This window comes from Crinia signifera, chromosome 19 (assembly GCF_055691185.1).
Source record: "Crinia signifera chromosome 19, ASM5569118v1, whole genome shotgun sequence".
NCBI lineage: Eukaryota > Metazoa > Chordata > Amphibia > Anura > Myobatrachidae > Crinia > Crinia signifera.
The window spans coordinates 2,348,534-2,370,439 of record NC_139226.1 but is presented as its reverse complement, the minus strand read 5'-3'; the positions used below and the strand labels follow the sequence as shown (position 1 = coordinate 2,370,439).

At 52.8% G+C, this 21,906-nt stretch overlaps 1 protein-coding gene across 1 annotated transcript in view; it reads right to left on the bottom strand.

Moving 5' to 3' along the window:
- Nucleotides 1-21,906, bottom strand: part of HSPG2 (heparan sulfate proteoglycan 2) — a 110,007-nt gene that overhangs the window by 69,510 nt on the left and 18,591 nt on the right. Inside the window, 10 exon segments of the mRNA XM_083161780.1 lie at nucleotides 6,241-6,351; nucleotides 6,556-6,723; nucleotides 7,626-7,684; nucleotides 7,905-7,991; nucleotides 10,466-10,593; nucleotides 10,732-10,845; nucleotides 10,950-11,180; nucleotides 14,744-14,824; nucleotides 15,080-15,172; nucleotides 15,479-15,562. Of these exon segments, the coding sequence (XP_083017906.1) occupies nucleotides 6,241-6,351; nucleotides 6,556-6,723; nucleotides 7,626-7,684; nucleotides 7,905-7,991; nucleotides 10,466-10,593; nucleotides 10,732-10,845; nucleotides 10,950-11,180; nucleotides 14,744-14,824; nucleotides 15,080-15,172; nucleotides 15,479-15,562 (1,156 nt within the window).

Here is a 21,906-nt window from a genome sequence, read left to right as displayed (position 1 = left end):
AAATCGCGGTAATCGCGGGTACCCGATTTTGATGTACTCGCGATTTACCCGCGATTACCGCGATTTTTTACCCCCGACGCCCGCGATTCTGATCGCGGGCGCCGTTCTAGGTAAAGAGTACCGAAATTATTTCTACTAGATCAGGCCTGGCCAACCTGTGGCTCTCCAGATGTTATCAAACTACAAATCCCATCATGCCTTGCCACAGTTTTGCTATAAGGGAGTGTTAAACCTGGCAAGGCATGCTGGGATTTGTAGTTTCACAACATCTGGAGAGCCACAGGTTGGCCTGTCCGGTACTAGATGAACAAAATCTTTTTTCTTCTAATCTAAACTCGTGCCCTCGCGTCCTAGATTCCTTTCTAGCAGAAAATAGGGTGTTTGACAGTTCCTTATATTGGCCCCTAATGTATTTGTACATGTTGAGCATGTCCCCCCTTAAACGTCTCTTCTCTAGTGTAAATAATCCCAAATTGGATAATCTTTCCTTGTAGCTTAAAGTCTCCATTCCCCTAATAAGCTTTGTTGCTCTTCTTTGGATTTTTTCTATGATGTCCTTTTTATAGTGTGGGGCCCAGAACTGCACTCCGTACTCGAGGTGAGGTCTAACCAATGCTTTATATAGTGGCATAATTACCCTTGAGTCCCTAGTTTCCATTCCCCTCTTAATACATGCCAGAATTTTGTTGGCCTTTTTTGTTGCTATATTACAATGGGCACTACATCCCAGTTTCCTGTCTATTTGGACTCCTAGATCCTTTTCGAGTACTGAATTACCCAGTTCCTCCCCGCTTAGCACACTGGTTGTGTCTCCCAAGGTGCATAACCTTACATTTATCGACATTGAACCTCATTTTCCACTTTTTTGCCCACTCGTCTAGATTGTCAAGATTTTGAAGTGTGGTGACATCTTCTGATGATTTAATAACTCTGCTCAGTTTTGTATCGTCCGCAAAGATGGATACATTGCTAAGTAACCCTATCCCAATATCGTTAATAAATATGTTAAATAAAATGGACCCTAGAACTGAACCCTGTGGCACTCCACTTAGTACTGGTATCATATTAGATACGGCACTGTTCACGACCACTCTTTTTTCTCTATTACACAGCCAGTTCCTTACCCATCTGCAGATATTATCTCCTAATCCAATGTCCTCCATTTTATTTATCAACCTCTTGTGCGGTAAACAAGTATATGGGGGGAGTGTATTGGGGTCAGTAAGGAGGAGAGGAGTATATGGAGGGGGGGGGAGTGTATGGGGGGGTCAGTAAGGAGGGGAAGGGTGAACATTTGATGTTGAGTACATGGGGGAAGGGCATTGTGGGTGGACACTGAATAGGGTGGTCGCACCATGGAATGTCTGATAATCAGATGTACAAACCTCATAGCTGAATCCCAGCTAGCGGCAGCTTCAACCAAACAGAGTGTTAGTAACATGTAACAAGAGACTGACGTCATTCTGTGAGTGGCGCATAACAAGCAACTGTTATTCTGAGACATTAATAAAATGTAAATACTGTATAATCCTGAATCTGCGTCCCTGGGCCGTACTACTCGTGCTGCACGGTGTACTGAGGCTGGAGGTATGAGGTATATCACGCTGCACGGTGTACTGAGGCTGGATGTATGAGGTATATCACGCTGCACGGTGTACTGAGGCTGGATGTATGAGGCATATCACGCTGCACGGTGTACTGAGGCTGGATGTATGAGGTATATCACACTGCACGGTGTACCGAGGCTGGATGTATGAGGTATATCACGCTGCACGGTGTACTGAGGCTGGAGGTATGAGGTATATCACGCTGCACGGTGTACTGAGGCTGGATGTATGAGGTATATCACGGTGTACTGAGGCTGGATGTATGAGGTATATCACGCTGCACGGTGTACTGAGGCTGGATGTATGAGGTATATCACGCTGCACGGTGTACTGAGGCTGGATGTATGAGGTATATCACGCTGCATGGTGTACTGAGGCAGGATGAATGAGGTATATCACGCTGCACGGTGTACTGAGGCTGGATGTAGGAGGTATATCACGCTGCACGATGTACTGAGGCCGGATGTATGAGGTATATCACGCTGCATTGTGTACTGAGGCTGGATGTATGAGGTATATCACGCTGCATGATGTACTGAGGCTGGATGTATGAGGTATCTCACGCTGCATGGTGTACTGAGGCTGGATGTATGAGGTATATCACGCTGCACGGTGTACTGAGGCTGGATGTATGAGGTATATCACGCTGCATGGTGTACTGAGGCTGGATGTATGAGGTATATCACGCTGCATGGTGTACTGAGGCTGGATGTATGAGGTATATCACGCTGCACGGTGTACTGAGGCTGGATGTATGAGGTATATCACGCTGCATGGTGTGCTGAGGCTGGATGTATGAGGTATATCACGCTGCAGGGTGTACTGAGGCTGGATGTATGAGGCATCTCATGCTGCATGGTGTACTGAGGCTGGATGTATGAGGTATATCACGCTGCACGGTGTACTGAGGCTGGATGTATGAGGTATATCACGGTGTACTGAGGCTGGATGTATGAGGTATATCACAATGCACGGTGTACGGAGGCTGGATATATGAGGTATATCACGCTGCACGGTGTACTGAGGCTGGATGTATGAGGTATATCACGCTGCATGGTGTACTGAGGCTGGATGTATGAGGCATCTCACGCTGCACGGTGTACTGAGGCTGGATGTATGAGGTATATCACGCTGCACGGTGTACTGAGGCTGGATGTATGAGGTATATCACGCTGCACGGTGTACTGAGGCTGGATGTATGAGGTATATCACGCTGCACGGCGTACTGAGGATGGATGGATGGATGAAGTATATCATGCTGCACGGTGTACTGAGGCTGGATGTATGAGGTATATCACGCTGCATGGTGTACTGAGGCTGGATGTATGAGGTATATCACGCTGCACGGTGTACTGAGGCAGGATGTATGAGGTATATCACGCTGCACGGCGTACTGAGGCTGGATGTATGAGGTATATCACGCTGCACGGTGTACTGAGGCCGGATGTATGAGGTATATCACGCTGCACGGTGTACTGAGGCCGGATGTATGAGGTATATCACGCTGCACGGTGTACTGAGGCTGGATGTATGAGGTATATCACGCTGCATGGCATACTGAGGCTGGATGTATGGGGTATATTACACTGCACGGTGTACTGAGGCTGGATGTATGAGGTATATCACGCTGCACGGCGTACTGAGGATGGATGGATGGATGAAGTATATCATGCTGCACGGTGTACTGAGGCTGGATGTATGAGGTATATCACGCTGCATGGTGTACTGAGGCTGGATGTATGAGGTATATCACGCTGCACGGTGTACTGAGGCAGGATGTATGAGGTATATCACGCTGCACGGCGTACTGAGGCTGGATGTATGAGGTATATCACGCTGCACGGTGTACTGAGGCTGGATGTATGAGGTATATCACGCTGCATGGTGTGCTGAGGCTGGATGTATGAGGTATATCACGCTGCAGGGTGTACTGAGGCTGGATGTATGAGGCATCTCATGCTGCATGGTGTACTGAGGCTGGATGTATGAGGTATATCACGCTGCACGGTGTACTGAGGCTGGATGTATGAGGTATATCACGGTGTACTGAGGCTGGATGTATGAGGTATATCACAATGCACGGTGTACGGAGGCTGGATATATGAGGTATATCACGCTGCACGGTGTACTGAGGCTGGATGTATGAGGTATATCACGCTGCATGGTGTACTGAGGCTGGATGTATGAGGCATCTCACGCTGCACGGTGTACTGAGGCTGGATGTATGAGGTATATCACGCTGCACGGTGTACTGAGGCTGGATGTATGAGGTATATCACGCTGCACGGTGTACTGAGGCTGGATGTATGAGGTATATCACGCTGCACGGCGTACTGAGGATGGATGGATGGATGAAGTATATCATGCTGCACGGTGTACTGAGGCTGGATGTATGAGGTATATCACGCTGCATGGTGTACTGAGGCTGGATGTATGAGGTATATCACGCTGCACGGTGTACTGAGGCAGGATGTATGAGGTATATCACGCTGCACGGCGTACTGAGGCTGGATGTATGAGGTATATCACGCTGCACGGTGTACTGAGGCCGGATGTATGAGGTATATCACGCTGCACGGTGTACTGAGGCCGGATGTATGAGGTATATCACGCTGCACGGTGTACTGAGGCTGGATGTATGAGGTATATCACGCTGCATGGCATACTGAGGCTGGATGTATGGGGTATATTACACTGCACGGTGTACTGAGGCTGGATGTATGAGGTATATCACGCTGCACGGCGTACTGAGGATGGATGGATGGATGAAGTATATCATGCTGCACGGTGTACTGAGGCTGGATGTATGAGGTATATCACGCTGCATGGTGTACTGAGGCTGGATGTATGAGGTATATCACGCTGCACGGTGTACTGAGGCAGGATGTATGAGGTATATCACGCTGCACGGCGTACTGAGGCTGGATGTATGAGGTATATCACGCTGCACGGTGTACTGAGGCCGGATGTATGAGGTATATCACGCTGCACGGTGTACTGAGGCCGGATGTATGAGGTATATCACGCTGCACGGTGTACTGAGGCTGGATGTATGAGGTATATCACGCTGCATGGTGTACTGAGGCTGGATGTATGAGGTATATCACGCTGCATGGTGTACTGAGGCTGGATGTATGAGGTATATCACGCTGCACGGTGTACTGAGGCTGGATGTATGAGGCATCTCACGCTGCACGGTGTACTGAGGCTGGATGTATGAGGTATATCACGCTGCACGGTGTACTGAGGCTGGATGTATGAGGTATATCACGCTGCACGGTGTACTGAGGCTGGATGTATGAGGTATATCACGCTGCACGGCATACTGAGGCTGGATGTATGGGGTATATTACACTGCACGGTGTACTGAGGCTGGATGTATGAGGTATATCACGCTGCACGGCGTACTGAGGATGGATGGATGGATGAAGTATATCATGCTGCACGGTGTACTGAGGCTGGATGTATGAGGTGTATCACGCTGCATGGCGTACTGAGGCTGGATGTATGAGGTATATCACACTGCATGGTGTACTGAGGCTGGATGTATGAGGTATATCACGCTGCATGGTGTACTGAGGCCGGATGTATGAGGTATATCACGCTGCACGGTGTACTGAGGCCGGATGTATGAGGTATATCACGCTGCACGGTGCACTGAGGCTGGATGTACGAGGTATATCACGCTGCACGGTGTACTGAGGCTGGATGTACGAGGTATATCACGCTGCACGGTGTACTGAGGCTGGATGTATGAGGTATATCACGCTGCACGGTGTACTGAGGCTGGATGTATGAGGTATATCACGCTGCACGGTGTACTGAGGCTGGATGTATGAGGTATATCACGCTGCACGGTGTACTGAGGCTGGATGTATGAGGTGTATCACGCTGCACGGTGTACTGAGGCTGGATGTATGAGGTATATCACGCTGCACAGTGCACTGAGGCTGGATGTATGAGGTGCTGCACGGTGTACTGAGGCTGGATGTATGAGGTGTATCACGCTGCACGGTGCACTGAGGCTGGATGTATGAGGTGCTGCACAGTGTACTGAGGCTGGATGTATGGGGTATATCACGCTGCACGGTGTACTGAGGCTGGATGTATGAGGTTTATCATGCATCATGGTGTACTGAGGCTGGATGTATGAGGTATATCACGCTGCACGGTGTACTGAGGATGGATGTATGAGGTATATCACGCTGCACGGTGTACTGAGGCTGGATGTATGAGGTATATCACACTGCACGGTGTACTGAGGCTGGATGTATGAGGTATATCACGCTTCATGGTGTACTGAGGCTGGATGTATGAGGTATATCACGCTGCATGGTGTACTGAGGCTGGATGTATGAGGTATATCACGCTGCACAGTGTACTGAGGTTGGATGTATGAGGTATATCACACTGCACGGTGTACTGAGGCCGGATGTATGAGGTATATCACGCTGCACGGTGTACTGAGGCTGGAGGTATGAGGCATCCTGTGCTGCATGGTGTACTGAGGCTGGAGGTATGAGGCATCCTGCGCTGCATGGTGTACTGAGTTTGGTGGTGTCAGTCATCTCGTACTGCATTATGTCCTCATATCCTCCCTACCAGAGACAGCCAGCACGCTGCACGCTCTCACCTTGGACAATGATCTCTGCGCGGCTGGTGTTGGCGAACTGGAAGTTGCGGCATGTACAGATGTAGGTGCCGGAGTCAGAAGGCCTCAGATTGCTGAAATGAAGAATCTCCCCTGAGAAAGGACAGGAGACCGGAGACACATTACAGACATTCATAGGACAGATGGACAATTGTCTGGGCAGTCAGGTGGTGAGCGATACAGGGGACCGGCCACGCGGGCAGACAGGGGACAGGATACTGCCTATACAGTATATATTTTTACATATAACACACAAATTACGCAGATGATGCCAGTGAGCAGTAGACGTTAGGTTACCTCGATCTCTCAGCTGGGTGTTACTAGGAAGAGGCTGACCATCCTCACGTGACCAGAAGTAATAGTGCGGAGTGATGCCACTTCCTTGGCACCGCAGGGACACGTCACCACCAGCAGCAACACTTTTCCTCTCGGGGTAAATCCGGACAATGAAAGTAGATCGCTGGTCTGAATAGGACACAGAAATAGTGTCACCCCACATACCCCGTACATAGAACACTCCAGCCATACACTAGGGGGCAATCACGGGCATAACGCAATCACAGGAGTAACTCCTCTCCTCTAGCACCCGGCTGGTCCAGAGTCCTTCCCTGGTATACTAGCTCCAGGTGTTGGAGACTATGGCCCTTATTCAGATCTGATCGCAGTACAATTTTGTACTGCTCCACCTGCAGTGCACATGGTTTTGCCCTGCACCTACTCCTCCCACCAACTCCACATCTACTCCCCCCACCAGCACCGCACCTACTCCCCCCCCACCAGCACCGCACCTACTGCCCCCCACCAGCTCCGCACCAACTGCCCCGCCCAACAGCACCGCACCTACTCCCCCCCACCAGCTCCCCGACCAGCACCGCACCTACTCCCCCCACAAGCACCGCACCTGATGCCCCCACCAGCACCGCACCTGATGCCCCCACCAGCACCGCACCTGCTCCCCCCACCAGCACCGCAGCTGCTCCCCCCACCAGCACCGCACCTGCTCCCCCCACCAGCACCGCACCTGCTGCCCCCACCAGCACAGCACCTGCTGCCCCCACTAGCACCGCACCTGCTGCCCCCACCAGCACCGCACCTACTGCCCCTACCAGCACCGCACCTGCTCCCCCCACCAGCACCGCACCTGCTCCCCCCACCAGCACCGCAGCTGCTCCCCCCACCAGCACCACACCTGATGCCCCCACCAGCACCGCACCTGCTGCCCCCACCAGCACCGCACCTGCTGCCCCCACCAGCACCGCACCTGATGCCCCCACCAGCACCGCACCTGATGCCCCCACCAGCACCGCAGCTGCTCCCCCCACCAGCACCGCACCTACTACCCACCAAGGAGGAGACAGTGCACTTACCTTCGGGATCACACTTCTGTCCTCGGATGTTGGGGTTCCCTGTGTATCCAGCAGAGCATCTATCATATGGAGGAACATAAAAAACACGGGTTCAGTCCTAGCAGATACTGTAGCACTCTCTGTTCTGTTACATGTATGACTGTGATACCGGACGATAACATGTCCCCACACAGGACACATGGAAATGGTGTGATCTATGTATGTCCATGCTACAGATGAATGACATACAGATGGCGTGACCATGTAATATATACAACACATGGATGATGGGGCACTTACCGCTCACAGTACTGCCCCGAGTACCCTGGGGGGCAGGCTGTGCACCTGTACCCACCGCTCCCAACGATCTCACACGTCTTAGAGAACCTGCAGCAAACAAATCACTCATTATAGAGAACAGTAATATACCTACAGGCTGTGTGTGGCACAATCATCACCAATGGCTGCCAGGCTGTGTGTGGCACAATCATCACCAATGGCTGCCAGGCTGTGTGTGGCACAATCATCACCAATGGCTGCCAGGCTGTGTGTGGCACAATCATCACCAATGGCTGCCAGGCTGTGTGTGGCACAATCATCACCAATGGCTGCCAGGCTGTGTGTGGCACAATCATCACCAATGGCTGCCAGGCTGTGTGTGGCACAATCATCACCAATGGCTGCCAGGCTGTGTGTGGTACAATCATCACCAATGGCTGCCAGGCTGTGTGTGGTACAATCATCACCAATGGCTGCCAGGCTGTGTGTGGTACAATCATCACCAATGGCTGCCAGGCTGTGTGTGGTACAATCATCACCAATGGCTGCCAGGCTGTGTGTGGTATAGCCATGGATAATGTGATGCCCAGGTAACTATCAGTGTCAATATTACAAGATGATATAGTGACAGTCTGTGCAATGTTATCCCCAGACTAGAGATGGGTGTACCCTGACAGGAGCCTATAACCAGGCAAAGAAACGCAGTGCCGCAGAGGCAGTACAGACTGCGCGCTGCTGAGATGGCGCAGCAACTAGTCCACTCTACAAAAGAAGCGGGCAGACTTGGAGGTGGGGTCCGCGGCATCACGCAGGGAAGCGTGGTATACACAAGGGTCTGATGCACTGCACTGCGTCAGGTCCTTGTACACTACAGTACTGTAACACACACAGCACTGTCAGGTCCTTGTACACTACAGTACTGTAACACACACAGTGTACTGCATCAGGTCCTTGTACTACAGTACTGTAACACACACAGCCCACACTGCACTGCGTCAGGTCCTTGTACACTACAGTACTGTAACACACAGCACTGTCAGGTCCTTGTACACTACAGTACTGTAACACACACAGCCCACAGTGCACTGCATCAGGTCCCTGTACACTACAGTACTGTAACACACACCGCCCACACTGCACTACGTCAGGTTCTTGTACACTACAGTACTGTAACACACACAGCACTGTCAGGTCCTTGTACACTACAGTACTGTAACACACACAGCACTGTCAGGTCCTTGTACACTACAGTACTGTAACACGCACAGCCCACACTGCACTGCGTCAGGTCCTTGTACACTACAGTACTGTAACACACACCGCCCACAGTGCACTGCATCAGGTCCTTGTACACTACAGTACTGTAACACACACAGCACTGTCAGGTCCTTGTACACTACAGTACTGTAACACACACAGCCCACACAGCACTGTCAGGTTCTTGTACACTACAGTACTGTAACACACACAGCACTGTCAGGTTCTTGTACACTACAGTACTGTAACACGCACAGCCCACACTGCACTGCGTCAGGTCCTTGTACACTACAGTACTGTAACACACACCACCCACAGTGCACTGCATCAGGTCCTTGTACACTACAGTACTGTAACACACACCGCCCACAGTGCACTGCATCAGGTCCTTGTACACTACAGTACTGTAACACACACAGCACTGTCAGGTCCTTGTACACTACAGTACTGTAACACACACAGCCCACACAGCACTGTCAGGTTCTTGTACACTACAGTACTGTAACACACACAGCACTGTCAGGTCCTTGTACACTACAGTACTGTAACACGCACAGCCCACACTGCACTGCGTCAGGTCCTTGTACACTACAGTACTGTAACACACACCGCCCACAGTGCACTGCATCAGGTCCTTGTACACTACAGTACTGTAACACACACAGCCCACACTGCACTGCGTCAGGTCCTTGTACACTACAGTACTGTAACACACACAGCCCACACTGCACTGCATCAGGTCCTTGTACACTACAGTACTGTAACACACACAGCCCACACTGCACTGCGTCAGGTCCTTGTACACTACAGTACTGTAACACACACAGCCACAGTGCACTGCGTCAGGTCCTTGTACACTACAGTACTGTAACACACACAGCCCACACTGCACTGCGTCAGGTCCTTGTGCACTACAGTACTGTAACACACACCGCCCACACCGCACTACGTCAGGTTCTTGTACACTACACTACAGTACTGTAACACACAGCTGGGCATGCATATAGAATCTATATATAGATTCTATATGCAATGGATGGAAGCGCTGCCGAGACATAGCCGGTCATGCATATAGTCATATGGGCGCATATAGATTCATATGCATGCCCAGCTGTGTCTCGGCAGCGCGACCCTCCATTACCCCCAGAAAAATCATTTGTACCCCATTTGGGGTAATTTACCCCTGTTCCCTGACTACCGATATACAGTAACGACTTTATTAGTCCTTATATTACCCATGTGATGACCTCACAACTCTGGATAATAAGTGATGACATCAGAAATCACCACTATGACCAAACACACGAGAATGAGCTCACACTTACTGGTTCTCTGGCTCAGTCAGTGGGCACGCACAAGGCTGGCAATCTTCTGGGGTTCCTGCCGTGGCATCGCCATAGAAGCCGGGGGCGCACTTGCCACAGAACTCACCAGCTGTGTTGTGCAAGCAGTACTAAAAGAAAGCAAGAAAAGGCAATGGCAAAATGTGCCAGAGAAACACGTCCGCCCCCCAGCAATCACCCCGGAGAGTAAATACACAGGGAGGGGCGCTGTCTGGGTATACTGCCAGCAAAGGCACCACAACACTTACCGAGCATGCGCCAGTCTCTGGGTGACAGGTCTCTGAGTGCCCATTGCAGTCACATGGTTCACAGTGCCCAAGGTAGAGGCCACCTCCAGTGCGGGTATATCCTGGGGCACAGTCCTATGTAGGAGATCATATTCCATTACAGAGCAGAAGCTTGTACCCCAACATCTCAGTATGTGCGTACACAACTCCCCCCCCTTCCATGGGACCCCGCCCCTCACCTGGCAGGACAGACCACGGTAGCCCAGTGGGCAGCGGCACTCTTCTACTTCCAGAGCCTGAGGCAGGCTGGTATAAGAGGGCCCCGCAGTCTCCATGCTCACACCGGTGATACTGGCGGACAACATGTCGCTAGAGTAAGAGGCCCGGATAAGTATCTCGTCCAGATCCGCCAACGCCATCATCAGGTGCTCACGGGTGGCCTGCTGCCCGTCCGGACGCTTCCACTGACTCTGTGGAGAAGACATCAGTTATGTGCCATACAGATGCCATCTCTAACCTGTGATCACAACCGTCACGACTGACGCTCATCCCACACTCACCACCGTCAACGTCCGGCACTCATCCCACTCACCACCGTCACTGACTAACGCTCATCCCACACTCACCACCGTCACCGACTGATGCTCATCCCACACTCAACGGCTGATGCTCATCCCACACTCACCACCGTCAACGTCCGGCACTCATCCCACTCACCACCGTCACCGACCGACACTCATCCCACACTCACCACCGTCACCGACCGATGCTCATCCCACACTCACCACCGTCAACGTCCGGCACTCATCCCACTCACCACCGTCACTAACTGACGCTCATCCCACACTCACAACCGTCACCGACTGATGCTCATCCCAGAATCACCACCGTCATCAACTGACGCTCATCCTACAGTCATCGACTGACTCTCATACCACACTCACCACTGTCACCACAGTCACCGACCGACGCTCATCACACACTCACCACCGTCACCGACCGACACTCATCCCACACTCACCTCAGTCACCGACTGATGCTCATCACACACTCACCACCGTCACCGTCCGACACTCATCCCACACTCACCTCAGTCACCGACTGATGCTCATTCCACACTCACCTCAGTCACCGACCGACACTCATCCCACATTCACCTCAGTCACCGACTGATGCTCATTCCACACTCACCTCAGTCACCGACCGACACTCATCCCACACTCACCTCAGTCACCGACTGATGCTCATCCCACACTCAACGGCTGATGCTCATCCCACACTCACCACCGTCAACGTCCGGCACTCATCCCACTCACCACCGTCACCGACCGACACTCATCCCACACTCACCACCGTCACCGACGGATGCTCATCCCACACTCACCACCGTCAACGTCCGGCACTCATCCCACTCACCACCGTCACTAACTGACGCTCATCCCACACTCACAACCGTCACCGACTGATGCTCATCCCAGAATCACCACCGTCATCAACTGACGCTCATCCTACAGTCATCGACTGACTCTCATACCACACTCACCACTGTCACCACAGTCACCGACCGACGCTCATCACACACTCACCACCGTCACCGACCGACACTCATCCCACACTCACCTCAGTCACCGACTGATGCTCATCACACACTCACCACCGTCACCGTCCGACACTCATCCCACACTCACCTCAGTCACCGACTGATGCTCATTCCACACTCACCTCAGTCACCGACCGACACTCATCCCACATTCACCTCAGTCACCGACTGATGCTCATTCCACACTCACCTCAGTCACCGACCGACACTCATCCCACACTCACCTCAGTCACCGACTGATGCTCATCCCACACTCACCTCAGTCACCGACTGACGCTTATCCCACAATCACCACCGTCACCGACTGATGCTCATCCCACACTCACCACTGTCACCACAGTCACCGACCGACGCTCATCCCACACTCACCACCGTCACCGACCGACACTCATCCTACAGTCACCACCGTCACCAACTGACGCTCATCCTACAGTCACCGACTGACTCTCATACCACACTCACCACCGTCACCGACTGACGCTCATCCCACACTCAGCGGCTGAGGGTCATCCCACACTCACCACCGTCACCGACTGATGCTCATCCCACACTCACCACCGTCACCGACTGACGCTCATCCCAGAATCACCACCGTCACCGACTGAAGCTTATCCCACACTCAGCGGCTGACGCTCATCCCAGAATCACCACCGTCATCAACTGACGCTCATCCTACAGTCACCGACTGACTCTCATACCACACTCACCACTGTCACCGACCGACGCTCATCACACACTCACCACCGTCACCGACCGACACTCATCCCACACTCACCTCAGTCACCGACTGATGCTCATCCCACACTCACCTCAGTCACCGACTGACTCATCCCACACTCACCACTGTCTGCGACTGACGCTCATCCTACAGTCACCCACTGACTCTCATCCCACACTCACCACTGTCACCAACTGACGCTCATCCCACACTCACCACTGTCACCGACTGACGCTCATTCCACACTCACCACTGTCACCGACTGAGGCTCATCCCACACTCACCACTGTCACCGACTGAGGCTCATCCCACACTCGCTAGCGTCACCGACTGACGCTCATCCCACACTCACTGGCGTCACCGACTGACGCTCATCCCACACTCACCACCATCACCGACTGACGCTCATCCCACACTCACCACTGTCACCGACTGATGCTCATCCCACACTCACTAGCGTCACCGACTGAGGCTCATCCTACACTCACCACTGTCACCGACTGAGGCTCATCCCACACTCACCACTGTCACCGACTGACACTCATCCCACACTCACCACTGTCACCGACTGAGGCTCATCCCACACTCACCACCGACTGAGGCTCATCCCACACTCACCACCGACTGACGCTCATCCCACACTCACCACTGTCACCGACTGAGGCTCATCCCACACTCACTAGCGTCACCGACTGACGCTCATCCCAGTCACCGACTGACGCTCATCTCACACTAACCACTGTCACCGACTGACGCTCATCCCACACTCACCACTGTCACCGACTGATGCTCATCCCACACTCACTAGCGTCACCGACTGATGCTCATCCCACACTCACCACTGTCATCGACTGACGCTCATCCCACACTCACTAGCGTCACCGACTGACGCTCATCCCACACTCACCACTGTCACCGACTGAGGCTCATCCCACACTCACCACTGTCACCGACTGACGCTCATCCCACACTCACTAGCGTCACCGACTGACGCTCATCCCACACTAACCACTGTCACCGACTGAGGCTCATCCCACACTCACCACTGTCACCGACTGACGCTCATCCCACACTCACCACTGTCACCGACTGAGGCTCATCCCACACTCACCACCGACTGACGCTCATCCCACACTAACCACTGTCACCGACTGACGCTCATCCCACACTCACCACTGTCACCGACTGACGCTCATCCCACACTCACCACTGTCACCGACTGAGGCTCATCCCACACTAACCACTGTCACCGACTGAGGCTCATCCCACACTAACCACTGTCACCGACTGACGCTCATCCCACACTCACTAGCGTCACCGACTGACGCTCATCTCACACTAACCACTGTCACCGACTGACGCTCATCCCACACTAACCACTGTCACCGACTGACGCTCATCCCACACTAACCACTGTCACCGACTGACGCTCATCCCACACTCACCACTGTCACCGACTGACGCTCATCTCACACTAACCACTGTCACCGACTGAGGCTCATCCCACACTCACCACTGTCACCGACTGACGCTCATCCCATACTCACCACTGTCACCGACTGACGCTCATCCCACACTCACCACTGTCACCGACTGACGCTCATCCCACAGTCACCGACTGACGCTCATCTCACACTAACCACTGTCACCGACTGACGCTCATCCCTATCCCACAGGGGTATATAAGTAAAGAGAAGCAGGGAATGATCACTTACCTCTCGGAATGCAATCTCAAAGGTCTTGCTCTCACGCGGGCGAAGCTCAGTGTGATACGCCACCAGTGTGATGTCATTCCCCTGTATGAGAACATGGAGCACAGGTTATTTCTGCGTCAAAGCCACTGCCACTACCGCCACTGACGCCAGCAGCCAACACTTGGGATGAACCACATGACGTAATGATACCAGGGTTTCCAAGCGTCCTCTGCCCAATGGAAGGCGCCATGTGACCCCAATCTGCAGCCAACCCTACAGTACTATGCGTTAAGCCCGTCAGAGTGGCTGCGGATCGGAACACATACTATTACGCCACATTTAGCAGCAATCTCCTACCGTGATCTGCACATCAGCGTCGGGCAGCGGGGATCCACGTATACCGGCGGTGTAGGTCAGCGTGTAGCGAAGGGTGCCTCCGTATGATGTCACCTGAAATAACACAGAACCTGTCAGGGTGCGTTTAATCTCATGTATCACATTAGGCTGCTGCTTATGGGACTACAAGTACCAGGAGGCAGTCAGACGGTACCTCTGACAGTAAGGACGGTTACATCGTTTAGCACCTGCATGGTAAACATGTTTCCCATGGGTACAACAAGCACTAGGTGAACCCCTCTAGCTATGGCACACGGTCCTGTATTGCGCTCAGTAGAAGGAACGGAACAGACGCCGTAGGATACGAGAGACGAGTTACACGAGGAAATAAAGGGTGACCGGTTTATTGCAGCGTTTTACCTTGTCCCCCAGGTAAACCTGAGGTAAGGACCAGTAGAAAACACCTTCAGGGAACAGAGAGAAGCCCTTGTAGACCAGAGAGTACTAGAAGAGAACAGAGCATGATAAAGGAAGCAGAGCCCAAGCAGTAGGAAGCCCAAAGCAATCCACAACCCCCAACGCACACAACAGCCGAGCCCTACAGCAGGCATTCCCAACCACGGTCCTCAAGGCACACCAACAGTGCAGGCATTCCCAACCACGGTCCTCAAGGCACACAACAGAGCAGGTTTTGTAGATATTCAGGCTTCAGCACAGGTGACTTAATTAGTATCTGAGGGATTCTGATTAAACCATCTGTGCTGAAGCCTGGATATCACTAAAACCTGCACTGTTGGTGTGCCTTGAGGATCGTGGTTGGGAATGCCTGCCCTACAGTATAATGTATCCGACCTGACAGATCCCCAGCACCAGGTGAGCAATGATTAGTGCCCGGCCGTCCCCTACAGTATAATGTATCCGACCTGACAGATCCCCAGCACCAGGTGAGCAGTGATTAGTGCCCAGCCGTCCCCTACAGTATAATGTATCCGACCTGACAGATCCCCAGCACCAGGTGAGCAGTGATTAGTGCCCAGCCGTCCCCTACAGTATAATGTATCCGACCTGACAGATCCCCAGCACCAGGTGAGCAGTGATTAGTGCCCAGCCGTCCCCTACAGTATAATGTATCCGACCTGACAGATCCCCAGCACCAGGTGAGCAGTGATTAGTGCCCAGCCGTCCCCTACAGTATAATGTATCCGACCTGACAGATCCCCAGCACCAGGTGAGCAGTGATTAGTGCCCAGCCGACCTCTACAGTATAATGTATCCGACCTGACAGATCCCCAGCACCAGGTGAGCAGTGATTAGTGCCCAGCCGACCCCTACAGTATAATGTATCCGACCTAACAGATCCCCAGCACCAGGTGAGCAATGATTAGTGCCCAGCCGTCCCCTACAGTATAATGTATCCGACCTGACAGATCCCCAGCACCAGGTGAGCAGTGATTAGTGCCCGGCCGTCCCCTACAGTATAATGTATCCGACCTGACAGATCCCCAGCACCAGGTGAGCAATGATTAGTGCCCGGCCGTCCCCTACAGTATAATGTATCCGACCTGACAGATCCCCAGCACCAGGTGAGCAATGATTAGTGCCCGGCCGTCCCCTACAGTATAATTAGTGCCCGGCTGTTCCCCAGCTGTCCTCTACAGTATAATGTATCCGACCTGACAGATCCCCAGCACCAGGTGAGCAATGATTAGTGCCCGGCCGTCCCCTACAGATAATTAGTGCCCGGCTGTCCCCTACAGTATAATGTATCCGACCTGACAGATCCCCAGCACCAGGTGAGCAATGATTAGTGCCCGGCTGTCCCCTACAGTATAATGTATCCGACCTAAATTTTTTCGGAATTTCTCGATAAGAAGCATTTGGTCTATGGGTGCCATGAAAATATTTTGATGCTCTAGGGCACCGTGATTTAAAAAAGTTTGGGAACCCCTGTCCTACAGTATAATGTATCCAACCTGACAGATACCCAGCACCAGGTGAACAATGATTAGTGCCCAGCCGTCCCCTACAGTATAATGTATCCAACCTGATAGAACCCCAGCACCAAGTGAGCGATAATTAGTGCCCGGCTGTCCCCTACAGTATAATGTATCCGACCTGACAGATCCCCAGCACCAGGTGAGCAATGATTAGTACCCAGCTGTCCTCTACAGTATAATGTATCCGACCTGACAGATCCCCAGCACCAGGTGAGCAATGATTAGTGCCCAGCTGTCCTCTACAGTATAATGTATCCGACCTGACAGATCCCCAGCACCAGGTGAGCAATGATTAGTGCCCAGCTGTCCTCTACAGTATAATGTATCCAACCTGACAGATCCCCAGCATTAGGTGAGCAATGATTAGTGCCCAGCCGACCCCTACAGTATAATGTATCCGACCTGACAGATCCCCAGCACCAGGTGAGCAATGATTAGTGCCCGGCCGACCCCTACAGTATAATGTATCCGACCTGACAGATCCCCAGCACCAGGTGAGCAATGATTAGTGCCCGGCCGACCCCTACAGTATAATGTATCCGACCTGACAGATCCCCAGCACCAGGTAAGCAATGATTAGTGCCCAGCCGTCCCCTACAGTATAATGTATCCGACCTGACAGATCCCCAGCACCAGGTGAGCAATGATTAGTGCCCAGCCGTCCCCTACAGTATAATGTATCCGACCTGACAGATCCCCAGCACCAGGTGAGCAGTGATTAGTGCCCAGCTGTCCCCTACAGTATAATGTATCCGACCTGACAGATCCACAGCACCAGGTGAGCAACGATTAGTGCCCAGCCGACCTCTACAGTATAATGTATCCGACCTGACAAATCCCCAGCACCAGGTGAGCAGTGATTAGTGCCCAGCTGACCTCTACAGTATAATGTATCCGACCTGACAGATCCCCAGCACCAGGTGAGCAATGATTAGTGCCCGGCCGTCCCCTACAGTATAATTAGTGCCCGGCTGTTCCCCAGCTGTCCTCTACAGTATAATGTATCCGACCTGACAGATCCCCAGCACCAGGTGAGCAATGATTAGTGCCCGGCCGTCCCCTACAGATAATTAGTGCCCGGCTGTCCCCTACAGTATAATGTATCCGACCTGACAGATCCCCAGCACCAGGTGAGCAATGATTAGTACCCAGCTGTCCTCTACAGTATAATGTATCCGACCTGACAGATCCCCAGCACCAGGTGAGCAATGATTAGTGCCCGGCTGTCCCCTACAGTATAATGTATCCGACCTAAATTTTTTCGGAATTTCTCGATAAGAAGCATTTGGTCTATGGGTGCCATGAAAATATTTTGATGCTCTAGGGCGCCGTGATTTAAAAAAGTTTGGGAACCCCTGTCCTACAGTATAATGTATCCAACCTGACAGATACCCAGCACCAGGTGAACAATGATTAGTGCCCAGCCGTCCCCTACAGTATAATGTATCCAACCTGATAGAACCCCAGCACCAAGTGAGCGATAATTAGTGCCCGGCTGTCCCCTACAGTATAATGTATCCGACCTGACAGAACCCCAGCACCAGGTGAGCAGTGATTAGTGCCCGGCTGACCCCTTCAGTATAATGTATCCGACCTGACAGATCCCCAGCACCAGGTGAGCAATGATTAGTGCCCAGCTGTCCTCTACAGTATAATGTATCCGACCTGACAGAACCCCAGCACCAGGTGAGCAGTGATTAGTGCCCGGCCGACCCCTACAGTATAATGTATCCGACCTGACAGAACCCCAGCACCAGCTGCAAGGCCCATGCAGAAACCACAGCACACACTGCCCCGCGGGTACCTTTTCAGCACCTCTCAGTCCTGGGGTGCGAGAGAAGAGGAGGTTGGTGGAGTCACGACCTGAGGACTGCGGGGAGTCTCCACTAAGGGCCTTGAGGAATTAAAGTTGAGGAATAGGACACTAGAGTTACGCCATCCAATGACAAGATACGGGAATGACACATCGGCCCATTAGTAATCTCTACAACCGTTAATGACAACACAAGGGCCGGGTTCTCTCTCCAAGCGTCCATAATATTGTCATGCACAGTGTGACACAGGGTCGGATGGGAAACGGTCATTGGGTCTACAGCAACTAGGTCGACAAGCACTGGGTCGACACCACTAGGTCGACAGGCAACAAGGTCGACATGGGTCTAGGTCGACATGGGGTTTTTCACTGTTTTTGAGCCGACAGGCGGTATTTCATGCCCTACCATCCACTAGGGCGTGGTGGGAGAATAAAATAGTGTGCCGAGCATAGCGAGCGATGCAGTGCACTTCAATATGTGTCCATGTCGACATTCGGGTGAAAAACCCCATGTCGACCTTTAGACTGACTACCTTGCCAATGTTGACCTAATGTCCTGTCGACCTACACCCATGCCGACCTAGTTGCTGTAGACCGAACGAGCCCAACCCGGTAGGTCATAGAGGCACTGTAGCCCGATCACTGTACATACCTCCTGTGCAGATCTCCTGGCTGAGCGCCCAGGGACACCTGATGGTGGGAAGACGTGAAAGGGGGCTTTGGCCCTAGACTTCGCTTTGTACTTGGCATGAGAGTGCTGAACGGAATTAGGTGACCCGGGCGCTCCAGCTAAGGAAGATGGAGGAAGAGCAGAGGCCGTCAATGACCCATTGTTACCCCCAGGAGGGGGAGAAGTCTGCGGCCGCGGTGCGGGGCCAGAGGAAAAGCTGGTCAGAAGGTTCCAAATTTCACTATCAATCTCCTCCTGCTCCTTGTCCATCTGAGGGTGGGTGCACCAAAACGGAGAACAGAGAGATATACAAACAAAAGAAAGACAGGAACAAGCAAAAGAAAGCGTGTGTGTATGAGCGTGCATGCGTGCGTGTACGTAAGAACTGGGAAGGGAAAGATGACAAAAGAGAATGGTGGAGAGATTAGAGAGAAGAGGAGGGCGAGAGAGAGGAGGAGAGAAGAGGGGGGAGAGAGAGAGAGAGAAGAGGGGGGAGAGAGAGAGAGAGAAGAGGGGGGAGAGAGAGAGAGAAGAGGGAAGAGAGAGAGAAGAGGGAAGAGAGAAAAGAGGGAGGAGAGAGAAAAGAGGGAGGAGAGAGAAAAGAGGGAGGAGAGAGAAAAGAGGGAGGAGATAGAAAAGAGGGAGAGAGAAAAGAGGGAGGAGAGAGAGAAGAGGGAGGAGAGAGAAGAGAGAGACGAGGGAAGAGAGAGAGGAGTGGGAGGAGAGAGAAGAGAGAGACGAGGGAAGAGAGAGAGGAGTGGGAGAGAGAGAAGAGGGAGGAGAGAGAAAAGAGGGAGGAGAGAGAAAAGAGGGAGGAGAGAGAAAAGAGGGAGGAGAGAGAAAAGAGGGAGGAGAGAGAAAAGAGGGAGGAGAGAGAAAAGAGGGAGGAGAGAGAGAAGAGGGAGGAGAGAGAAAAGAGGGAGGAGAGAGAAAAGAGGGAGGAGAGAGAAGAGGGAGGAGAGAGAGAGAGAGAAGAGGGAGGAGAGAGAGAGAGAAGAGGGAGGAAAGAGAGAGAAGAGGGAGGAGAGAGAGAGAGAGAAGAGGGAGGAGAGAGAAAGAGAGAGAGAGAAGAGGGAAGAGAGAGAGAGAAGAGGGTGGAGGAGAGAGAGAGAAGAGGGAGGAGAGAGAGAGAGAGAGAGAGAGGGAGGAGAGAGAGAGAGAGAGAGGGAGGAGAGAGAGAGAGAAGAGGGAAGAGAGGAAGAGGGAAGAGAGGGAAGAGGGAAGAGAGAGAAGAGGGAAGAGAGAGAAGAGGGAAGAGAGAGAAGAGGGAAGAGAGAGAAGAGGGAAGAGAGAGAGAGAGAGAGAAGAGGGAGGAGAGAGAGAGAGAGAGGGAAGAGGGAGGAGAGAGAGAGAGAGAGAGAGGGAGGAGAGAGGAGAGAGAGAGAGAGAAGAGGGAGGGAGAGAGAGAGAGAGAAGAGGGAGGAGAGAGAGAGAGAAGAGGGAAGAGAGGGAAGAGGGAAGAGAGGGAAGAGGGAAGAGAGAGAAGAGGGAAGAGAGAGAAGAGGGAAGAGAGAGAAGAGGGAAGAGAGAGAAGAGGGAAGAGAGAGAGAGAGAGAGAGAAGAGGGAGGAGAGAGAGAGAGAAGAGGGAAGAGAGAGAAGAGGGAAGAGAGAGAAGAGGGAAGAGAGAGAAGAGGGAAGAGAGAGAAGAGGGAAGAGGAGAGAGAGGAGAGAGAGAGGAGGGGAGAGAGAGAAGAGGGAGGAGAGAGAAAAGAGGGAGGAGAGAAAAAGAGGGAGGAGAGAGAAGAGGGTGGAGAGAGAAAAGAGGGAGGAAGAGAAAAGAGGGAGGAGACACACCGGGGTCACGACGTACCCAGCATGCAGCACTGACACACCGGGGTCACCGACGTACCCAGCATGCAGCACTGACACACTGGGGTCACCGACATACCCAGCATGCAGCACTGACACACCGGGGTCACCGACGTACCCAGCATGCAGCACTGACACACCGGGGTCACCGACGTACCCAGCATACAGCACTGACACACTGGGGTCACCGACGTACCCAGCATGCAGCACTGACACACCGGGGTCACCGACGTACCCAGCATGCAGCACTGACACACCGGGGTCACCGACATACCCAGCATGCAGCACTGACACACCGGGGTCACCGACGTACCCAGCATGCAGCACTGACACACCGGGGTCACCGACGTACCCAGCATGCAGCACTGACACAATGGGGTCACCGACGTACCCAGCATGCAGCACTGACACACCGGGGTCACCGACGTACCCAGCATGCAGCACTGACACACCGGGGTCACCGACGTACCCAGCATGCAGCACTGACGCACCGGGGTCACACACCGGGGTCACCGACGTACCCAGCATGCAGCACTGACACACCGGGGTCACACACCG